Below are 21,646 nucleotides of genomic sequence, written 5' to 3'. Positions count from 1 at the left end.
CCCTCCCTGGGGCGGGGCCTAATTTGGCTCCCCCCAGGAGGCAGAGCTTACTCGGCTCTTCCCTCCTCCGTCGGCCCAGAGCCCGGAGTGCGGCGCGGGAACTAATGTTACCGATTCGGATCCCGATCCCGAAAAGCGGCAGAAACAAACTTCTTAACACCGATTCGTAGATGTTGAAAAGGGCATTCTTCTTTATTCAGCGCACTGGACGTTCGGAGGATAGCCCTCTAATCGAACGCGCCAAATGGCAGATGGACAGGACTTTTTATTACACGTACTGTTTGATTATTCATTAGATATTCTCGCTTACTTAATACGTATTTATTAGTTTGCTTTACATGGTCGCACCCCTATTGGAAGTCCTTCTTTGGTCTTTCCGGGTCGTCTTCGTCATCTTGACCCCAGTCCTTGAGCAGGCACAGCGTCGTTGTGCTTTGCCAGCAAATGCTGTAACGTTTGTTCTTTATTTTATCTGGGTACACGGAGCTTAGTTTACATCCTGTTTGTTTGCATCTCTTATCGAATTCTCAGGGACTTCTCTAAGATTGTATTGTTCCTTATGTGGGCATTCCGGGATACCGTGAGTAAAGTTTCTATTTCTTTGACAGGAGAATTCGCCTTGAGGAGCAATAACCGGAGGGTTCCGCTGCCGCCCCTCCTGGGGATTGGCACCAGGGGCATCTGTGCCCCGCACCCGTATCGCCTGCTGACCCCCGGAGGACCGCTCCGGGAGACAACGGGTTTGGAATATGGTTTGTACTCGCTCTGCTGTGGGAGCAGTGGGAGACGCCGTCTGTGGTCGACTGTGGTGGAGCTGCATCGGTTTTCCCGGATGACTTGCTGTGTGTTGTGGTGGTGGCTTTTCTTTCTGCCCACCTAAGTAAGCCAATTTCACATTTTTTCCAAGCGTTCTTGCTGCCTCTTCTGCCCTGTGCACCCACAGAAACCTGAGTTGGTAGGTGCCTCAGAGGGGCCTTAAAGAGCTTGATCCCTGTGCTGCACGGCCCTGGGTGCAAGCTCCCCACTCTCCACCCTGTAATGAGTGATTTAACTGCTCTGCTTTTCCCCCCAAATCTGGGTGGATTGAGGACAAGTATCTTAAGTGGTGTTTCTCAACTTAATCGGGGCATCCTGTTTGTTCCTACCCCCCCTGTACTTTTTTAAGAGGTGCACCATATTAGTCTTGTTTTAAGAGCATTAACTGCCTTTAAAATGTGTGTTTTATTTGTTTTGTGTGTAGCACATGCGCACACACCCCTTTATCTCCACACATTGATCTTGGCTGTTGGCAAAACCCACTTCATATCCCAATGCCTTCAATAAAGGACTCTGCAGCAATGCTGGAATTGGTGTGGTTCCTTTAAGATATGATATGAGTTTAAAAAGAAAAATAAAACTCTGCTGTCAGATTTAATTTACTAGGGGCTGATATAGCTGGACCCACGCAGTTTCTACTCCTTAACTCTGCTCCTTAAACTCTAGTCATTAAAAGTGCAGCCAGAGCAGTCCTTGCTCGGGGGACTTTTCTCATCCCAGGAATGGAGTTCCATGCCTGAATGCTGCTCACAGCCCAGGCTCTGACTCTGACTGATGCCAAAAAATCAGAAAAGAAACTATAGGTTCGTTTTGAGTATAGAAAGCCAAAAAAGCACACATGTTTATTTCAGTGCTGGCTGCATCAGAAAAAAATTCCTAAGGGTGCACCCTGAACCACACAGCTTTCATAACTTTATACAACTCTCTAATTACACATTCAAGGATTACCTCACCTGTTCCACCCCATTTTCCACCCACCGTACGCCCCCCTGGAATTGCTTCAGAGGTCGTAAAGTGGCCCCTGGTGCCAGGCATCAACATCTTTCTTGCTACGTTCTTCTCTTGACTCCTAGATTTCCTGCCTTCTGGAACTGGCTCAAGGCCTAAACCCAGTCTCGTGGATCTGTTTTGTCTTCTTTCTCGCATTTTATCCGTCCCTTCACAGGTGCAAGAACTGTCTCTGTTTTTATCACAATTCTTGCTTGTAAAGAATCGAGTGCTGTGTCCAGTTCTGAACCCCTCAATTTAGGAAGGACACTGAGGTGCTGGAGCAGGTCCAAAGAAGGGCAACAAGGCTGATGAAGGGACTGGAGCATAAGTCCTATGAGGAGAGGCTGAGGGAGTTGGAGTTGTTCAGCCTGGAGCAGAGGAGGCTCAGGGAGACCTTGTTGCTCTCTACAACTCCCTGGCAGGAAGGTGGAGCCAGGTGGGGATCAGTTTCTTCTCCCAGGCAACCAGCAGTAGGACAAGAAGGCATAGTCCAGGGGAGATTTAGGTTGAACATTAGGAAGAAATTTTTTACAGAGAGAGTGATCAGACATTGGAATGGGCTGCCAAGGGAAGTGGTGAATTCACCGTCTCTGGAGGTTTTTAAGATGAGACTGGATGTGGCACTTAGTGCCATGGTCTAGTAGGCAAGGTGATGTTGGGTCAAAGGTTGGACTTGATGATCTCACAGGTCTTTTCCAACCCGTTTGATTCTGTGATTCACAAAAAACTATAAACTATGCACTTTCCCTTGAGAACTTCCAACCTTACTAAAACACATGAGTTCTACGGCTAGCACCCTCCTTTTAAAATGCTTAGTCTAAGACACATAAATTCTATGGCTATCAGTTTCTAATAATTAAGTATTCTTAATTTTACTCCTATACGACCTGGGGCACAACCTCAACGTTGCCTTAATCCTCCCAAACCCTGATTTTACCCAGGCTGTTGAACGTTCCTGACCTAGTAGCTGGATCTCCTCAAAACCAGATTTTTTTTCTATCCCAAACGCTGTTTCGGATACACACCTCAAACAGCCAAGCCAGGCTCCCCTCGGCCCCGCTCGGCCCCTCTCGGCTCCCCTCGGCCCCGCTCGGCCCTTCTCGGCTTCCCTCGGCCCCGCTCGGCTCTGCCCGGCCCCCTCGCTCCTCTCGGCCCCGCCGGCTCTGCCCGGCCCCGCCCGGCTCTCCTCGGGCCCGCTCGGTCTCTCCCTCAGCCGCCGCCATGGCCCGCAAGAAGCTGCACCGGCCCATCGCCGCCATGGCCAGGAAGATCCGCGAGTACCGCGCGCTGAAGGAGCGCCCGCGGGACTCTCAGCGCTTCGCCCTGGACTACGAGACCATGCGGCGGCGCTGACGCAGAAGCGGCTGCCGGTGCGGGCCTGGGAGGACGTGCGAACGAGAACGGTTTTTCGCGCTTGCTCTGCGCTGCGGCTTCGGCGTGGGCCGCACGTCACCCGCAAGTCTGGCTGTGGGCGCACGACGGAGCCTGCTACTGGTCATCACAAGGTGAAGCGGACTACACGGCCGAGGTACGCCTGCCCCATCCCCGCCCCGGGACCGCGCCCGCCGCGCCCTGCCCTCAGCGCGATCCGCTTTTCTTTGCAGGACATGGACCATGGAAGAGCCTGGGGCTACCTGACCTTCAGAGGTGAGTCCGGCTCGTTTTCCCACCGACGTGGAGAGCACCGGGAGGGCGGCAGGAAAAACGGCGGCCTCTCCCAGCCTGGGGAATTTGTGGGTTTTTTTCAGATCTGCTAATGGGAAAAGAAGTTCCCCCTTGTTTAAGTTTCAAAAGCTGGGATCTAGCTCCCTCGGAGTGTCTTTCTGAGGACTGCTGTGGGAGACCCAGTGCAAGATGACCCTGGGGAACAGCAGCACTGACAGTGCTAGATGAGCTGACAGACTGCTCAGAGACTTTGAAAGCAAGACACAGAATGAGCACATGGGGGTGGTCCGGGTAAAGCTGTCACTAAAAAGCTGCAGTGGCAAGCAGCTTATGTTACTGGAATTTTTAATTAATGCTTGGAGTTGAATGAGTGGATTTCCCTTTTTAGAGCTGCTTTATATTAGGTATACAATTGTCTCTTACAGGAGTTACTGAAATAGTTCTAGTTCAAAGGTTTTGAAGTTGTTGGGCACTTTTAACACTCGATTTTCCAGATAACTTTCATCAGTGTAGAGAGAAATTACTCTCGTTCCTTAGCCATGGAAATGGAAGCTGAGAGAGATGAAATGACACTTTAAATTAAGAGAGGGAGTCACCCATAGTACTGAAACAACTTGCCTGTAGTCCTTTCAGCCTGTTTCTGTTTTGATTTCCAATGACAGAAGTAAGATCCCATAGTATAGCAGGGGAGATCCTGTCCAACCCTTTGAAAACTCCATTTACTCTTACTGTTGCAGCATTTCGGGTGCCGAAGAGTTGACACTTGCTGTGTTTCCTGGAAGGAGTTTGTTGTGACGGTGTTGCCCACTGGTGTTCCTCATCTTTTCCCAGGCAAAACTGAAGAGGAAGTGAGAGAGATTGATAAAGTCATGTACCATGACTGGCGTATGGTGCCCAAGCACGAGGAGGAGGCCTTCAAGAAATTCACCCCAGTGCCTGAGGAGACTGTTCGGTTCCTGCCGTACCCGCCGCTGCTCCGAGCCATGATCCTTGCCCAGTGGCAGAAGGAGGGAAAACCAATCACAGAGGAACCAGTTATTGATCTGCAGAAGGTCCTGGCCACTCCCCGAGAACGGGCAAAGAAAAAAGCTACAGGGACACCTGTATAAAGACTTTTTCTGTGTCCCCAGCTTCTTACATGCCTCTCACTGCCTGTTAGAAGCCCAGTGCATGGGGATGTACAAATCTTCGTTCGCGAAGCCTAGCCATGATGATGCATGGGGACGTTACAGAGACCCCCGTGCCCACCATGGTAGGGTGTAGCCAGGTTCCCTGGCTTTCTCCCCAGCCCTGTACAGTCACCTCATCTCAAAAGGAAGATGCAGATATATTCAGACTCCTTTTCCGTAACATTGGTCTCAGTCAGCAGAGGAACCTTCTTGGTTCCCTGAGTAGTCTCTGAATACACAGCTCCTGTCAGCCAGCTGCAATTCTTTGGAGCATAATTTTCTTTATAGCCTGAAAATTAATCTTTTGACAACATTTTTTAGATAATTTGGGTCCTGCATGAATCACATGGAAATGACTAATAACATCACAGTATTTCAGAGAGCTGTGAAGAAATGTATCTGCAAATGAAAATAAATGTTGTCTTAATTCTGCAGCACAGTTCTAAGAAAACTTGGGAATTTTTTTCAATGCCTGGAGATTATCATCTGCAGAACCATTAGCGTACCAAACACAGGCACAGCATCAGGTTCTCTGAACACTGCAGAATGATCTGGGTCACTTGCTTAGGATGGCAGTGCACATGAGGAGCACAGTTGGATAGTAAGCTAATCCAAAGCTATCCATCCATAGCTACTCCAGAGATGGCTGTCGAGAGATAGGAGAAATTATTTTAGTTTTGGTGATGCAAAGGATGCATGATTGACTTTTACCATTTGAATCAGCCAATCACAAATGACTCCTGTTTCAGGGCAGCGCTTTGTGAACATTAAAACATGCAGCTCCTGAGCACAGTTCCTGGCAGTTCATCTTCTCTTGCTGCCTGTGGATGCTGCTGCTGTGTCAGGGGTTGTTGGAGGGTCTGGTCTGGATGTGGATGGATGGGGCACAGGAGCTGTTCTGGTCTGTAGATCAACTCCCTGCACAGAAGTAACTGTTTAGTTTCTGTGTCTGCCGTAGCAGATAGTCAGGAAGTGGTGTTCCATTTGCTGCAGCATCCCAAAATCACAATTAGCCTGAGGGGATTTAGAGAGGGAGAGCACAAACGACTCTGCTCCACCCAGTGTTCCCTGGATGGGACTGGGGAATGTGTGGCCCCAGCCAGCAGGAAATAACTGCCATCAGGTAGGAGCACAGGATTGACATCGGTGACCTGGATTCCCACAGGGCTCCCCACCCAGAGGCTCCTGAAGGATTAAGGTGCTATGGAATAAGAGGGAAGGCTTTACTTGTGAGTTAAAGCCAGTCCTGTGACAAGATGTAGAGGCTGGGAAGAGCTGAGCCCCTGTTTGCCTGTAGTGGCAGAACATGTGCCAGGACTAGTTCTCTGGCTTTGGAAGGAATGGGAGAATCCAGGGAAGGGAGAATCCAGAGCATTACCACAGACAAAGAGTTTGAGACTGTGAGCCTTCCCACAGCTGTGGCTGGAAGGCAGCTTGGCTGGTTCTCAGAGCCTCCAGTGTCAGGCACTGTGCTGAGCTGATGGCTCCCGTCCTCACCAGGATGGAGGTGCTACTGAACTGACACACAAACTGAGGCTGAGCAAGGAGGGAGAGAGCTGTGGGTGTGAGTTAGATGGCATGAGTAGAACAGTCTAGTCCTCTCTACTGCACAGCTGGGATCTGAACAGAGCCCTAGAACAGGCTTCCCCTGAGGGAGCACAGGCCCACTGAGCCTGCCCACAGGGGGCAGAGCCAAGTCTGGTCGCAGCATCCCCCAGCAGCCCCAGACAAAGCAAGAAGTAGCCATGACCAGGGGATACCAGGGAGTCCAGCCAGGATCAAAAGCAGATAGAGCTGATAACACCATAAGGCGTAGAGGCATCCAACAGTTTGGGTGGGGAGGGACCTCTGAAGATGATCTAGTTGAGCCCCTCCAAGTCCAAGGGGTCCATCCAGGAACAGCTAGGGACAGACACAGCTACAGGCATATTGAAGGCCCCAGTTCATGTTTAAATGAGGCTCCTGGGCCATAGGAGGAAAGGGCCTCTGTTACAGCTGGCGGTTTAGGTGGTGCTGATCAGGACAGTCATGTCCGGCTGGTGACCTTAACACCTGGGGGAAGGGTGCGCAGGCTGAGAGCCTTGCCCAATGGTGAAGGTCCCTTCCAGGAAGCTGCACAGCCCATTTGCCACTGGTTGGATTCCACGTCCAGAACATGCTGTGAGCTTTGCTGGCCCTCCCAAACCTGTACAGTTACCTCACATTTACCAGTATGGGGGGGGGGGGGTTTGTCTGAGGGATGATGGCAGTGACCTGCTTCCTCACCCACCCTGGTGGGTACCAGACATATCTGCACTTCACCTAGAGCCCTGCTCAGACTGCTCCTGGCCTTATTCAAGGGTGCAGCCCCAGGAGTGCAGGACTGGTCTCAGCACCTGTTTCCAAACTGTGGTTGAGATGCCTCCACTAACGCTGGAGGCATTGCCAGTTGTATGACACCCTGTCCTGTGCTGCCCCACAGTGCATGTGTTGGTCATGGATGAGACTCACTTCAGGGCCCCCTGCTCAGGGCAGAACATGCTCCTGTTGTAAGGAGGTGGCTCCCTTGTACACTGCCACGTACAGCCCTTGAACTACCGGTTCTACAAAATATGGAAGTGTCCAAGTGCTGCTGGGGCTGAGGAGCTCCCTCCCCACAATGTCTGACGCAGATGCCTAAGGGACTGTGAAGTGCCACCCTGTATCATGTTGAAAGCTGACCTGATGTGTTAACCCTGGCGGTTCACCTGAAGGGGTCACCCTGACAGAAGCTGCAGCAAGCCAGCAGATGGATGCTTCTCTGCTCTCATATTTCTGAAGTTGTTCCACCTTTAATTTCCAGCTTTTATTTCTGCCGCTGGCAGAAGCTACAGATTGCATTTGGCTTGCTGGACCAGCCCCTTCTGCTGTGACTCTGTGAGCCATCCACACCTCATTTCTTGCCACTAAACTGCTCAACAACGGTGAACACTTGAGCTGCATTCCCACCCTTTTTAAGTGTCCCACTCTTAAAAGACTGAGAAGCAATCCCAGTGCTTTCACAGGAACACAATGCACTGCCCAAGATGATGTTAACACGTTTATTACATACAGAACAGATATGGTTTGTTGTTGATAGCATAGGGGACAAAGCATGGGAACGTATTCATACAGCAGGCTCTTTACAGAATGCCATCTTCAGACCGAACAGCGGAGTTTACAGGCCTTGAGACACTTTTTAAAATCCTTTTGTAACATACAAGATACTTTACATACATCACAGTGGAGATATGACAGGGAAGTGTGCTGAAGCCAGTCAGTTCTCACCTTGATGCCCAGCAGCCACCCAAGGCTGCAGGAGCTGCCAGCAGAGGCCGGGTCTCCCCCCTGGAGCTGCCCCTCTGGGCCATGTGCTTCTCTTGGAGGAAAACATGCACCGAGCTGGAAAGGAACCTGGTGGTAGAGGCCCCAGACTGATTTCCTCATGTTGCCAGAGCCCAGTGGGTGACAGGAGACCAAGTGCTGTCCCTTCAACTGCTCAAACCAGATACAGAACAAACAGTCAGAGGTACAAATGTTACAATTCTGATTTTCCTACAAAAGAGTTGACAGAGTGAAGGAACTGGACTCTACCGGGGCTTTTTTTCTTTTTTTTTTTTTTTTTCCCTTCAACTAGCCCAAATTCTGAAGTTTATCTGGCCCTAACTGATGAACATGACAGTGGAATCTGTGCTTTAAATGTTATATTCTTAACTTCAATGCACTCTGTGTTGGGACCCAAAGAGCTCTTCCTAGCAGAAAGCATATGGGGAAAGTGAATGAGAAGCCTGGCATGGTCAGCAGTGGCCCAGTGAAATGTCCCTGGTGAAAGGTCCCCCCACATGCAGATGGTGACTCCAGGTATCCCTTAACCCAGTGCCAGCCACAGAACCCAGTGTGCTGATGCCTGGAAGACTCTCTCCAGCTGGATTCCTGCCTTGGGGAGGACTGGTGTGGGTGGTGTGTCACCAGCACTGCTCACAGACAGCCATGGGCACCACTGCAGCTGGCTGAGGCCTCTAATTCACCAGCGATGTTGCTTGCCTCCTTGCAGGGGCAATGTAATCCCCAGCCTTTCCTGAACTGTGGATCCAAAAATCGTTTCAGTGCTGCTGCATCAGCAGAGATGCCACCTGTTAGAGCATCACCTGGGAACATGGCATCCCTGCAGCACAGCAGGAGCTTTAGACCACAAGCCTTGTGAACAGCCTGGTCCATGGCAGCAAGCACGGGACACAGCTATGAGCTTTCTGGGAGATGGAGGCTTGCCCAGTTGTCCCTATACTGTCATAAGGATGTCCCTGTGAACCCCAGAGTGCTGCACAGCTCAGGGAAGAAACAAGATGACCACCAGGAGCTTCCAAATTCATCACTAACAACTGCGACTTGCCCTAGTCCTGCACATTCAGAAAGGAGTCCTCTGGGGACATGGAACTTGTCCTTGTTGGATGGGACTGTTTCTGCTGACAGAAAGGGGGAACACACCACTGCCTCTACACCTGGAGCTGCCACATTCTGCACCTTGAGCTCAAAACCACTCTCCCTGGCCCCGTATTTTTGCACATCTGCCATTGCCCAGCAGTGCTTACACAGGGAGGGCTGTCACCACTTCTCTAAGGGGCTGTCAACTTTTTTCAGGAGTCAGAAATTTCCAGCTTTTTAAACTACTTACTAACACAGTTAGTGTTAGATAAAAGATGCTGGGAAATCTGTCCTCAATTCCTTTTTCTATGTGACTTCAGGTGAGACACGGCCTTTCTGTACCTTGACTGCACATCCAGTCTTTCCTAACTGACAGCCAATCTGTTTTCCTGTGAAAACAGAGATCTCCTTCCAGCAGTTCCTGGGAAGGGGACATAACCTTGAGTCAAGGCAATGTCAATGTGTTAATGAGAATTCATAGCAGATCACCACCCTCTGCCCTCGCATGTGTTTTAAAAGCCACCAAATGCAATGCAGAGATAACTTTCTTCTGAACCTTTCAGAACCAACTCGGGAGTTCTTTACTGCCTGGCATTTTTAGAACGGGGAGTTAGGTGTTGCCTTTTCTGCTCTTGAAAAAGCAGTGTTCCAGTACCCCTTTGCTACCACAGCCATGTGGCCTCCACAATCAAACACCCATTTGCCATCTGAGGCCACCAAACAATCCTCTTGGGACACACACACAGGCACCCAGCACATAGCTGCTGAGACAACAGCAGCAGCAGAGGACAGGACCTTCCCACTGCAAGGACAGAGGATATGAACCCCACAGTAATGGTGCTGCTGCCTCCTCCAGCCCAGCAGCAGAAGGGCTGCCCAAACCATGATGCTCCTTTCTACTGAGGCCTCCTTGGACTTATCTGCTCTCAGTCCATGGGATGTTATTCTGTGCTTAAGGGTGGATAAGGTGGAGAGTCCACTGGTGAACTAGAAGGGATTTCTGCTGTGGTGCTGTAGAAGTGATTCACCACCAGTGCTTTGCAGGGGATGCCTGGGGACACACTTCTTTCTCATGCAGGTGGGAGTGAGGCAACCTGCCCGAGAACCTGAGCCACCCCGCTCTAGCTGGGCAAAGGCTTCCCACAGTCCTGGCTCCAAGCTCACTTCACGATGCGCTGCCATTTCTCTCCTTGCAGATGCCAGCTCCAGAGCAGAACAAGAATCCAACCATGCTGAAAGCACACGGGCCCGAGATGAAAGCTGCGAGTTCCGAGGGGGTCACAGTCTGAGGCAGGAGCCGTTGCAGTTGTCCGGGGTCAGTTTCCAGCAGGAGTTATAATGCAGGCGTTCTGTATGTACATCTTGGCATTCAGGCGGGAGGAGGGACACTTACATTGAGGGGAAGGAGGAATTCTCACTCAGGGATATATGATACCTGCCACACAATAATGTGGCTCCGTTCAGCCTTGGAAAGTACTGGCTTCACCTGTGTGGCATCTCCTGCGTTTTCCTCTGTCTCATCATCTTCCCCATCCCCTGGAGAGAGAAAACAGAGAGTAAAAATGGCAAGAAAGAAAATCCCATAGTGCACTGTTCTGCAATACTCCAAAGTGGCCAATACTATTACAGTCCCAGCAGTCTGACAACAGACACCATGAGCTGAGACGTTCCTCTGTGCCCGAAGAACAATTACAGCAAGACAATGCTTTTCCAAAGTCGGATTGCATGGATGGGAGAAACCAGCTCCAGCAGCAGCAAAAAACACCCTTCTTTTCAGGGAGGCCAACTTTTAGACACAGAGCACCCTCAGCAGCACGGGTGATCCCAGTGGGGCAGCAACATTTGGAGCCAGTGGCACAGAGGGGTTTGTTTTTTCCAGAGCCATCCACACAGTCATGTGGTACTGCAGGCACAGGGCAGAGGTTGGGAGCCTTGCGCTGTGCAAGGAAAATCTTTATCTGCCCTCACAGCTAGATGCAGGAGAAACAGAGTTTGTGGGGGTTTTCTGCTTTGGCTCCCCACAGCAGCGATGCCTCACTCCATGACCACAGCCACGCACCCTCTCCCCTTCCAGGTGCCTCCCACCACAGGCACTCACCGATCCGGAAATCGATGTACCCTTCTCCTCCACTCAGCACAAGGACGTTCTTCAGCTTCTGCCCCTCGGTCTCGGTGGCTGCTGTGCTGGGGTTCTCCGAAGGGCTGTCCAACACACTCCCATTCAGGGTCGCAAGGACATTACCTGGGAGAGGACAGAGGTGCTGTCAGTGCCTCTGCTCAGCCTCCACGCAGTTCACACACACGCAAACACGCCAGGCAGACAAGTTCCTTCTGCTGGTCAAATCTGGCAGTCGCTGCAGTTTAAACCCCTGTGTGTGAGCCACAGGAAGTGCCAGTCATGGCCTGCACCCCCATCTGCTGCAGAGCAGCTCCAGTCCCCGTTACAGAAGGGATGGCAGAACAAGCCCCTGCTGAGGAAGGGCTCTGCTCATCCTTACCAGGCACAGAGACGAAGAATTTGACAGCATCCCGGTGTCCATGGAAACAGAGCTGTGCCTGAGCCATAGAGCAGTAGGGAATGAAGCTGCTGGCCGATTTGTCACTGTTGTCATCACCGTACACGTGGATGACCCCACCAGAGCGGCTGCCCTCTCCAGAGGTTGGTGAGGTCTTGTTGGCTGGGGATAGGGAGGAAGAACATCATCAGTGATAGCTTTGAGTCCCCTTTACAGAAGGGACTCAATCAAAGAGAAAACTCATGAGCCATGAAGGAAGACCTTTAAAGGCACAGGTCTCTTAAAGGTCTTGTGTGAATGATGTGATGGAGGAGACCACACCAGATTACAGTCCCTCTCTTTTAGACTGAGGCAAGCTAGACTGGTGTCCCAGTGAAGGACTCACCAGCAGTGATTCTGTCCAGCCTCCAGAATCACCCACTGTCCTAGTATCAGCCTTGGTTTTTTGTACTTGGCAGGGTATCCAATGGTGTCCACTGTTCCCAGAGACACCCAGGGCACCTAGAGGAGAATTACTGCTATTCTCTGAATAGGTGAAGTTGCTCGGTTTCCAAGTCAAGTCCTTTGCTCATGCCCAGCTGTGAGCATACGTGCTGCTGAAAGCAGTCTCTGGGTCTGGTGAAGCCTCTTGGCCCAGTCAAAGCCATCACAGAAGTGAAGTGAGTTCCTTCCTCAGTTCTTGATTTAACCATGACACCAGAAAATCAAACTACTCCAGCAATGAACATCTGAAACGTGTTCACCATCCACAGTTTCCAAGGATTTCAAGGTGGGCTCAGGGGCCTGCATCTTTCATGTCCAGGCTCAGAGAATGTGAAAGTTTCCAATCACCAAGCAACAGAGACCAGTGCTCAGAGCTCAGAACAGGGCATGCTTTCCTTCTGCATACACCCACATCAGTACAACAGGAACAGCACTAAAATCAGGCAGCTTTCAATGAAGCTTGATTGCTTCATTAATTATCTGTAGTTCTGTATTTTGACTTGGGCTGGATTTCAGTTATTAAGTGATTTGGACAAAGGAGACTTTTCCCTATCAGGCTCAAGCAAGGATGGCAAGACAAGTACAAATACTTTGCTGGAGGAATGAGAATCAGTGTGTATACAGTATATGGCTTTTTACTGCAACTTATATCAGATGCTTTAAAATGAGGAGACACATGTTGACAGTGCTTCTGGACAGCCATATATATTTCTTTGAGTGAAAAAAACCCTAATTTCTGACCCTGGAAAGGCATAAATTTAAACTAAGACCCTGCCTTAGCTGGGCAAACAAACAGTTTGAACTTAGCTTTGAACAAACCCAAACAGTTCTTCATGTTTATCAAGTCCTCTTGGGTTAAACATTTGGTTGATGACTTGCAGCTGGCAGGTGCCACAGCACCTCCTGCCCTTGGCCTGCAACTGATGAGAGAAACATCCTTGGAAAAACAAGGATGACCAAGGAAGACCTTGGAAGAACACTCTACTCCTGCTCCCTGGAACCCTCTGACTGAATGAACCTCTTGAGATGAGTCCCCATCTCAAACCTGGCCTACCACAGCAAGGGAACCACTGATGAAAAATAAATTACTCTTGACACAAAAAAACCAGATGGATAGCTGATGAGATGGTAAAAAATGTTTATAGCTTTGGGAAATGAGGATATTTACGTGACTGTCTTTGGTTGCTTTTCTCCAGTGTGACTTACAATGAAAGAGTGATGAGCAAAAAATGGATGGAGAGAGCTGAACAGCAGGATGGAAGGGTGGGAGAGCGACTGCGATGGGAGGCAGGTGCGGAAGGAGTGAGAGCTGAGGAGAAGAGGCAATGGACTTACCCCGGAGCCCAAGGAGTTGGCCTCGGTGGAGGACTACAGCTAGGCACAGGCAGGGAGTGGGAACACAGAGGGGCACAGGAAGTGACGGGCAGGAGAGGAGAGAAGAAAAAGGTGATTACTGGAAGATAATTCAGGGGGCAACAGAAATAGTGAAAAAAACCTAGAGAAACCACCACAGGATCTCTGATGTAGTTCACACCTACACTGTTCTTGCTCACTTGGCTCTTACCTTACAGGGACAAATGTGGTATCTGAGATGGGAGAGGGACTGTGTCACAAGGATCCACTGCTGTATTTCTAGTGAGACCTTCCTGCTTACCACATTTTTACAGGAACACCCAAAGATAAAGCAATTGTTTGACAGCAGGGAAAAGGCTTAACTCAGATTAAGGACAGCAGCCCCAAGACAGAATGGGCTTCAGAACAGGGACTCGGAAATGAGACTGAGATTGCAATGCACGAAGAGGACTGTGTCACTGCCCTCCTGGTGTCAGCCCCAGGCACATCCAGCTCCACTGGCCTCAGAGATCATCCCTGACTTCCAGGAGGATTACAAGAGGTTTGCTCCTTTTATACAAGAGCTATTTGCTTCTCAGCTTTCCTGTGAGCAGTGGTGAGAAAACGTAAATTTGACTGCTTTCTAGTGAAAGCAATTGCAAGCAGCCTCAAATCCTACTCCCCCGTGGTGATCTGGAACAGACTGTCAAAATAAGATGCAAGATGGGCAGGTACAGAACAGGATTACTAAGAGCTTCAACTAAACTTCCAGCTCTGGAGATGCACCTATTTATACCTACTGCTGGGTCCCCTCCCCAGGCTGGATTTGGTGTAGGATACCAATTTCTAATTGACTGATGTAGTTGAGCCCTAATTTGAGTAAATCAAGCTTTTCTAAGGTCAGTTTCTGGAAAATACTGCTATGGAGATATTTAGATGTCTATGCCAAAATAAAATTTCCAGGGACATCTTCCTGGTGACTTCTCATCCCACAGCCTCCTTTTGGAGACTACAATTCCCAAAGCTTTCTCCTGCTTCACAGTAGCTACAGAATCAGTTCATATCACTCTGCTCTGTCAAGGTCATGCTCTAAAAAGAAGACTGTAGGGATGGTAGAGATGTCCCCCCACGGAGGAAATAGCTTCAACTGAACTGAAAAGGGCAGAAACAAATACCTGCTTGGTTTTAAATAGGTTACATCCGTTCAACCGAACACTTAATTCCTTAATAAAGAAGAGTTACACCAAGTCCAGGGCTGCTCACACTTCGGGCTCTTCTCCCTGAACACAGCTACGATCAAGGGGTATCAGATGTTGGGAAAGCATCAGCCTGCCCAAGCCACCCACAAGTAACACCCAAAAGCTTCTTTTTTTAGTGGGGGGATGCAGAAGTACCTTCCATAAATGTCACTTACTCTCTGTCAGGGGAATGGAGATGACGACACCGTTCCCGGTGCCCACCCAAAGGCGGTTGCCAGCGATGAGCAGGGCTGTGATCCGCACGAAGGAGAAACCCAGCTTTCCAGTGCCTAGGAAGTATGAACGAGAGTTGGGGAGTCAGTGATGATTCTGGGCAAGGTCTGCTTTGGGCAAATTCTGCTCTGATCTCAGTAAGTAACAGACCACTTTCTGACACGCCCCACTGCCTCACCCAGCATCTTGCTGACGTAAGGCTCGATGTCGACATCCTGCAGGTGCTGATGGCTGTGGGCATGGTAGAGCCTCAGGGTGGAGTCCAGACGGATGGAAACCCACACTCCATCTCCAATCCATGCCAGCTGTCGCACCTGGCTCTCTCGCCGAGGGTGGGCATCAAAGGATTTCTGAAACAGGTGAACCAACATGAGTTCACAAAAGGTTTGCCATTATCTACACATATACTCCATTTTCCTCAACTGAGATCACTTGTTTGGGTTCCAAAGCTCTTGGAGAAGCTGTGTTAATGCCAGCTGACCACAGCAGTTTACTACAGGACACAGAAAATCCCTCGCTTGAGCAGCTTTGGAGAGTGGATGGTCTTTGCAGACCAGTTCAGGAGCAAGGGCTTTCAATGTACTTAATAGAAAAGGAAAACACACAACTCCAGGATAAATTCCAAAGATCAAATTGCCTTGGCTCACTGATGTGAACTTCAGATCCAGCACTTTTTCTCTTCTTGACAGGATTATTTCAAGCACTCTCAGACAGATTTGTACCAACACCACTGTACTGAATTTCAACCAAAAGGCTCTAAAGATCATTTTTTCCTTAGGTAGCTGGGATCACGGGGGCTTGCTAACTGTACTGTTCCTCTGTGCCACAATGCCTACAGATGAAGCCTCAGACCACATGTGAAGGGTCACTGTCAAGCACATACCTATGTTTTGACAGTACGTGGCCTCATAGACTCATGAGTAAAGGCAAAGAAAATGCTCAGTTTAGACTTATCTAAAGAATTATGTTCTGCAAAGGGAGGAAGGAATAAATACCTCCTGGCAGATTGGATCATAAATGACCCAGACTGACAGTTTGGGTTCTGCAGTAAGCAATGACAACCCAAAGGTTCTGCATTTCACACAGTGCAGCAGAAAACAGCTGTAAGAATAAATACAATACAACGCGTGTGCGTGCACAGACACACATGTGCTCTCTTACCTCAATCTGCATCGTCTTTGGCTGGATAACATGGATTTTGTTCTTGTAGCCACACCAGACTCTATCGTAGACCACAGCCATGCAGCGGATCGAGTGGTGAGTGTGGCCGAGATCCATCAGGTGGTAATTACTGAGATCCCACTGGCCATCTGAGGTGAAAAGCAAGTGTGGAAAGATGCATCTCCACCATGACATGTCAGCATACAACAGAATCCTCTACCTTTCCCTGTATATTCGGGTATATAGGCTTAGTCGGTACTCAAATGCTCAGTTGGCTTATGTCTGTGACTTTCCCGTGCCTCCATACTCCTTCTTCAGGCACAGTCTTACACTGATGAAACATGCAATAATAAAGTTTAATTTGGTGTCTAAAAGTGCTCCAAATCAGTATCCTTTACTGCAATGAAACAAACAGGCTTCTCTAACAAGTACAAAAACCAGCAGGAGAAGAAGACTTGAAAAGGAAATGGGCCATACAGTCCTTGTAGTGAGGCTTCCTCACATCACAGACATACAACATAATTCCCTCAAAGTGTCAAACCCAGGATAAGGAATCAGATCTCCCTGCTCCCACCGTTATTTCTAACTAACCAGGCAGATATTTGTGTCCTTCACAGACAGTCAGTCTCTCTGTCATGAAGCTTTATCTTATTTCTGATGGGAACAATTTTGATGTGTCAATGGTCAGGCTTGAGCTCGTGACAAAAGCTGAATCAAAGTTTGAATTGCATGAACCCAGAAGTCTCTATATTTCAGCTCGCTGAATGAACTGCTACTCAAGGAATAACTAAGCTCTTTATACGCCAACATTAGTCACAGTTAGCAAATTCCCAAGAGCTGTCAGGTATGAACACAGCTAAGAAACTACTCAAGCCATAGGGAAACAAAACCCACAGAAGTGAAGAGCAACAGAAATTGAATTTACCAAGTGTGCCTCAAGCAACTGCACAGCATATGTATTTCTAAAAGTGTCATATTTACTCTACATGTGCTACACAGCCCATACACACACATTTTCGTTCAGAATAGCTCAGGAAGCGGTGTTAGTGTAAGCCTGGGATGGTTTAGGATAGCAATTATGTGTATAACAGCTATGTGTTTTAACTCTGTTTGTACTGCTGCACTTTCAGCCAAATTTTGTTTTCTCTATTACATTGATTCTTACCTTCTCCCCGGTGGAATATGGCTAGCGTTCCATCTGCCAGAGCAACCAGGACCCTCCCTTTCACATGCCTGAAATCACAGAACAGTAAATGCTTACGAAAGCCTGTAGATGTGAGGGACTAATAAACTCTTCCTGCCATCCATACACACGATCTTTATGTTGTCTTTACAATTCCCAGTCAGTTTAGCACTTGCAGGAACATCTTGCAAGAGGTCACACCTTCATTGCAATAGGATCATCCCTAAATTTTATGTTGAGGAAATTCTTCTCCTTCACAATACAAACCCCATCAATTTCAACAAATTCCCCCTAATTTACTCCTCAGTGAAATTTTGCCTTTCTCTTCCCCACTCACTTCCTCCTGATACTGCTAATCATGTATTCACTAACTTGGTCAGGGCTGGGTCGGGGCTGCAGTTGAGCAGGAAAATGGATCAGTATGAGGCTTACCCATAACGAAAACCTTGGGAAACTTCCCTCACAAACCAAGGCACTTGGGAGAGCAAAGAAAAAGTTATGGCTGCCACATTCCTGGAATTGTTCAAGGCCAGCAACATGGACAGGGCTTGGAGTAACCTGGTCTGCGGCAGGGAGTTGGAACAATTACCAATTTAGCAAGGTCCCTTCCAACCCAAACCATTCTGTGGTTCTGTGAGTCTGTGACAAAGAGCTGCTACCACCCCTCTATAGTATCACTTATGCCCTGAACCTTCTCCTGCAGGTCCCTTGGAATGCACACTTACACCAGGCTCAGCACAGAGTCCTTTAGCTTTATTGAGTGCAGACACTTCTTCCAGTTGGACACAGCCGAGTGCACATAAAGCCTGTGAGAGAGGACAAATTGGGGAAGGTGAGCAGCAGGCCCCACACCTTCAGCTTGACCAGGCTTGAGTCTTTTCTTCTGGTAGGAAAGTGAGGTTAAAACCCTCAGACTATGGTGAGCTGAGTAATGAAATGATGAATAAAAACCTTCTCCAGAAACAAGCAGTAAACTAAAGGTGTGTGGACATGAAAAACAGAGCCCAGAGCATGGAGGTGACAGAGATCTGCCAGCTCAAGGGGAACGCACCAGCCATTCTGAGCTCCCAGCCACATGGTGGGGGCAGCACTGGTGCAGGTCCCAGCAGCATCGCTGGTTGGCTCTTGATCTGGCAGTGTTGTGCTGGGCTCCGTCTTCAGCTGCCCGTTCTCCCTGAAGAGGCAAAAGAACAGCATTAGAGGTTTAGCAGCAGCACTGCACAGAATGCCCTCCTAGGCCCACAGCCTGGCACTCACAGGCAGGTGTGGGGCCTTGCAGGCACAAATCGCTTTCCACCCTTTGGTGGTTTTTAATTGCAGATTTGCAATTTGCAACATTTCCTTCCTCCCCCGCCAACAAACAAGTACTTCAAATCTACAGACCCTCACTGAATGTTTAGAAGGACTATTACACAAACAGTATCTTCTCTGTTCATTTCCAACTTCAACAGAAACATCTTAGAGCAACTTGGGCATTTAGAAACAATCTGTATAGGAGACGTCCACTCTGCTCCTCAGGCCCTCACATCAGACTTGTTTGTCTTAAGAATTTCTGGGTGGTGAATATTCTTTCTTGGTTACTTTTACAGCAAATCAGAGGTACTACTAGAATAAATCAATCATCATTTTTACACACAGATCAGAAGGTTCCTTCAGCGGGAACATGAAATGTGCATGTTCTTTGGAAGATCTGTCTTAACCGCAAGTCTGCCTCCATAGTGAGAGGTTAAATATTCGCACTTTAACAGTCTACTCCAGGCTAAGCCATGTTTATTTTCATTTCATTTCCTTCCCTCCTATCATCCCATCTGTAATACTACTTGGGCACAAAACTGATAGAAGTCTGACACTCTAGCAGAAGACCAGGTTGCTTCTCTTATCCCAAAGCTTATGAAAACAGAGCTGATCAGTAACTGAGCCGGCACTCTGACCCCAGTCCTCCTACCCGTTCTGCCTGGGTGCCTGTGCTGGGACAGGGTCTGTGAACACATGCTCGGTGAGGGGCCCGGGCCGGGCCTGCGCCGGCTCTGCCTCACTGGCACTGCTCTCCGGGACCTCCGTAGCCTCTGTTGCCTCCTCAGTAGACTGGGACTGGTTGATCTTCCCATTGCAGATGGGAGCCACCTCACCTGGAGGACAAGGAACAGTGTGAGATGTGCTGGAGAATGAGCTGGTGAGTTAACTATATATAGACACCAGGCTATAGTCAATTCTTTATCTTTCCTTGCCAAACTCAACCAAGCCCTGAGCCTGTGCCACAGACAGCAGCTCATCCAGCATCTTCTGCCTGGATGGGGAACAGAGACCATTTTAAAGTGAGGCACATTCTGTGACTAGCACAACACCAGAAGGTCTCCAGGGCTGTCACCGCAGTATGGAGTCAGCAAGGGCAGCAGTGTGATTTGTATATGAGCTTAATTGGCTTCCTAAGGCTCAGGGGAGAAAGCAATGAGAAGAGCAGCAACTGTAGCAGGGCAAACATCTCACCTGTCCAAAATACTCTGCAGTGAGACTCCCACAGCCAGGGCTGCAGGATGTGGATCAGAGAGAAAAGGAGGGCTCAGAGGAGAAATGTACCAAAAGAGCCTTTGTTCCTCCCGTACCACATTAAGAAACTTCTGGAGGCCTCTTAAGTGTTTAACTTAGGGACAGAAGGATGTGGCTCTAACACCATGGGCTCGTACAAGACTAGCAGTAATTGAACTGTCACTAAATTTTATGTCCCAAAACTCACTCTGTCCCTTGTCCAGCACAGGTGTGTCCCCACGCGAGGAACAGTTGCTTCGTGGCACATTGCAGCGGGTCGCACAGCCCACCAGCGTGATCCCTGCCAAGACACCGTCTGCTCCAGCCGACTCCTCAGGATTCACATCCCCCTCCAGGAAGATCTCGCCCGGGGGATAGTCACTCTCACTGGCCGCTGAAGGGCAAAGAACAGATTCTCACATAAACCAAGCTGTAACTGCTCATTTAATGGAGTTGCCCTCCTGAGGTCACCCTAATGATGGGAGATGCTGACACTTGGGGTTCACCACCCTGAGAGACACCACAGCTTCCACCAGCACCACCATGGCAGATCCCCTCATCCCTAGCATCAGCATCCAGGGCGGGTACAGAGCCCCCCCCAACCTTGGGCAAGGCTCACTCCTGTTCCCAAAAACCCATCTTTTGTTTGTGCCAAAGGAGCAACTTACTGAACACTCAACAGGGAGGGATCTCCACAACAGGAAGGCAAGATCTGGGTTATGGTGTTTGGAGGACACAACAGAGCCCAAGGATTAGTTCCCAAGTGAGGACATCTGCACTCCTCAGTGGGGCAGGCAGGTGACCCAGTGCTGACCCCAGCTTGGGCCCCACTCACCGGGGATGCTGGAAATGCAGAGCACGTGGGCGTTGCAGACAGTGAACTGGTCCACCACAGTGCCGGGCTGGTTGGCATCAATGATCACAACTTTACTGGTGGACAGTGTGCTAGTGAGGATCCAGACACGGCTGGATGTGGCATCCATCTCATGGATCTCCTTTGCCTTTGGGAGAGCAAACACACGGGCCCAATCAGCGCTCCTCCTGGATCAGCCTGAGCCTCAGCAGTGCTTTGGCAACATTTACACATGGTGTAATTTATATTAAATTATATATTCTATTCTATAGTAAATTTATTTTCTGTTTTATATATTTGTATATTAATTTATATTCTAATTTTTACTAATCTAATTTCATTCATATTGCTGCACTAGTACCCAGAGCACTGGACAAAAAGCCTGTCTGGCTCCTCAGGGCAAGAGGAATTTGGCCACTAATTTCTCCGTTGAGATGTCTGACTAATATGTCGCTGAATATTCTTTCAGCCAGAACACCATGAGGCTGGGATGCACCCAACTGATCATCTTAAGCAAGCTGGTCTCAGAAGAGTATAGGGTAGCAGTGTAAGACAGCTGTGGAAAAAAATCCCACAAACCAGAGAGCTGAATTATTATCTGCAAATTACAGTTTGCTTTTTTAAAAAATAAAAAAATTAAAAATAACTTAAGACTATTAAAAACCAGAACTGGATTAAATCTCAAGAACTTCAACTTCTGGCCCGAATGGACTCACAGACTCTGTATCTCTGTTCTTTTAACACAGCCTTGCCTGAATCTATTTTTCTTTTTTTAATTTACAATGATGAGGACTCCATAATCTCCCTGGCAACCTCACCAAGCACTTATTACTACGATTTTTTTCAAAACTCCAAATGTTTCAAAAGCAGAAGTTGGAAAACTTTATCTTGGGTTATTGGTCCCAAATCACACAGAAAGTTACAGAAGAGCCAGAAGACCACAGCCCTGTCCCACAAGTATAAGTCAGAGCATTTTATGGCATAGTACAAAGAGCATTTTATGGCGAAGTACCGAGAGAGGGGTCATGGCAGCGGATGGAATGAGAAAAAACATCAGAGGA

The 21,646-nt window shown here is 48.9% G+C and overlaps 2 protein-coding genes and 1 long non-coding RNA gene across 4 annotated transcripts in view; 2 read left to right on the top strand and 1 right to left on the bottom strand.

Annotated features, from left to right (window-relative positions):
- The first annotated feature begins 37 nt into the window (after positions 1-37).
- On the top strand, positions 38-1,346 carry LOC108638726. Its single transcript, XR_001920047.1, has 2 exons — positions 38-274; positions 609-1,346. It is a non-coding gene; the product is annotated as an uncharacterized LOC108638726 (long non-coding RNA).
- Positions 1,347-3,002: 1,656 nt separating this feature from the next.
- Positions 3,003-5,079, top strand: MRPS34 (mitochondrial ribosomal protein S34). The gene is given in 6 exon segments (XM_018067731.2): positions 3,003-3,151; positions 3,154-3,264; positions 3,267-3,334; positions 3,411-3,453; positions 4,303-4,649; positions 4,697-5,079. Coding segments are annotated over 5 exon segments (624 nt in total). The 5' UTR covers positions 3,003-3,027; the 3' UTR covers positions 4,581-4,649; positions 4,697-5,079.
- Positions 5,080-7,685: 2,606 nt separating this feature from the next.
- MAPK8IP3 (mitogen-activated protein kinase 8 interacting protein 3) overlaps positions 7,686-21,646 on the bottom strand; it is an 85,137-nt gene continuing 71,176 nt past the window's right edge. For both annotated transcript variants that reach the window (XM_029965997.1, XM_018067585.1), the window contains 13 exons: positions 20,568-20,733; positions 19,941-20,126; positions 19,152-19,335; positions 18,258-18,380; positions 17,932-18,012; positions 17,189-17,256; positions 16,024-16,172; positions 15,041-15,212; positions 14,805-14,918; positions 13,394-13,432; positions 11,558-11,737; positions 11,158-11,301; positions 7,686-10,595 (listed from right to left, as the gene is read on the bottom strand). In XM_029965997.1, coding sequence (XP_029821857.1) covers positions 10,474-10,595; positions 11,158-11,301; positions 11,558-11,737; positions 13,394-13,432; positions 14,805-14,918; positions 15,041-15,212; positions 16,024-16,172; positions 17,189-17,256; positions 17,932-18,012; positions 18,258-18,380; positions 19,152-19,335; positions 19,941-20,126; positions 20,568-20,733 — 1,728 coding nt within the window. In that variant the 3' untranslated portion in view covers positions 7,686-10,473. The remainder of the gene's footprint in view (positions 10,596-11,157; positions 11,302-11,557; positions 11,738-13,393; positions 13,433-14,804; positions 14,919-15,040; positions 15,213-16,023; positions 16,173-17,188; positions 17,257-17,931; positions 18,013-18,257; positions 18,381-19,151; positions 19,336-19,940; positions 20,127-20,567; positions 20,734-21,646) is intronic.

This window comes from Manacus vitellinus, unplaced genomic scaffold, assembly GCF_001715985.3.
Source record: "Manacus vitellinus isolate BGI_N305 unplaced genomic scaffold, ASM171598v3 scaffold_12_pilon, whole genome shotgun sequence".
NCBI lineage: Eukaryota > Metazoa > Chordata > Aves > Passeriformes > Pipridae > Manacus > Manacus vitellinus.
The sequence above is the reverse complement of the archived record's forward strand: the minus strand, read 5'-3'. Positions and strand labels throughout refer to the sequence as shown.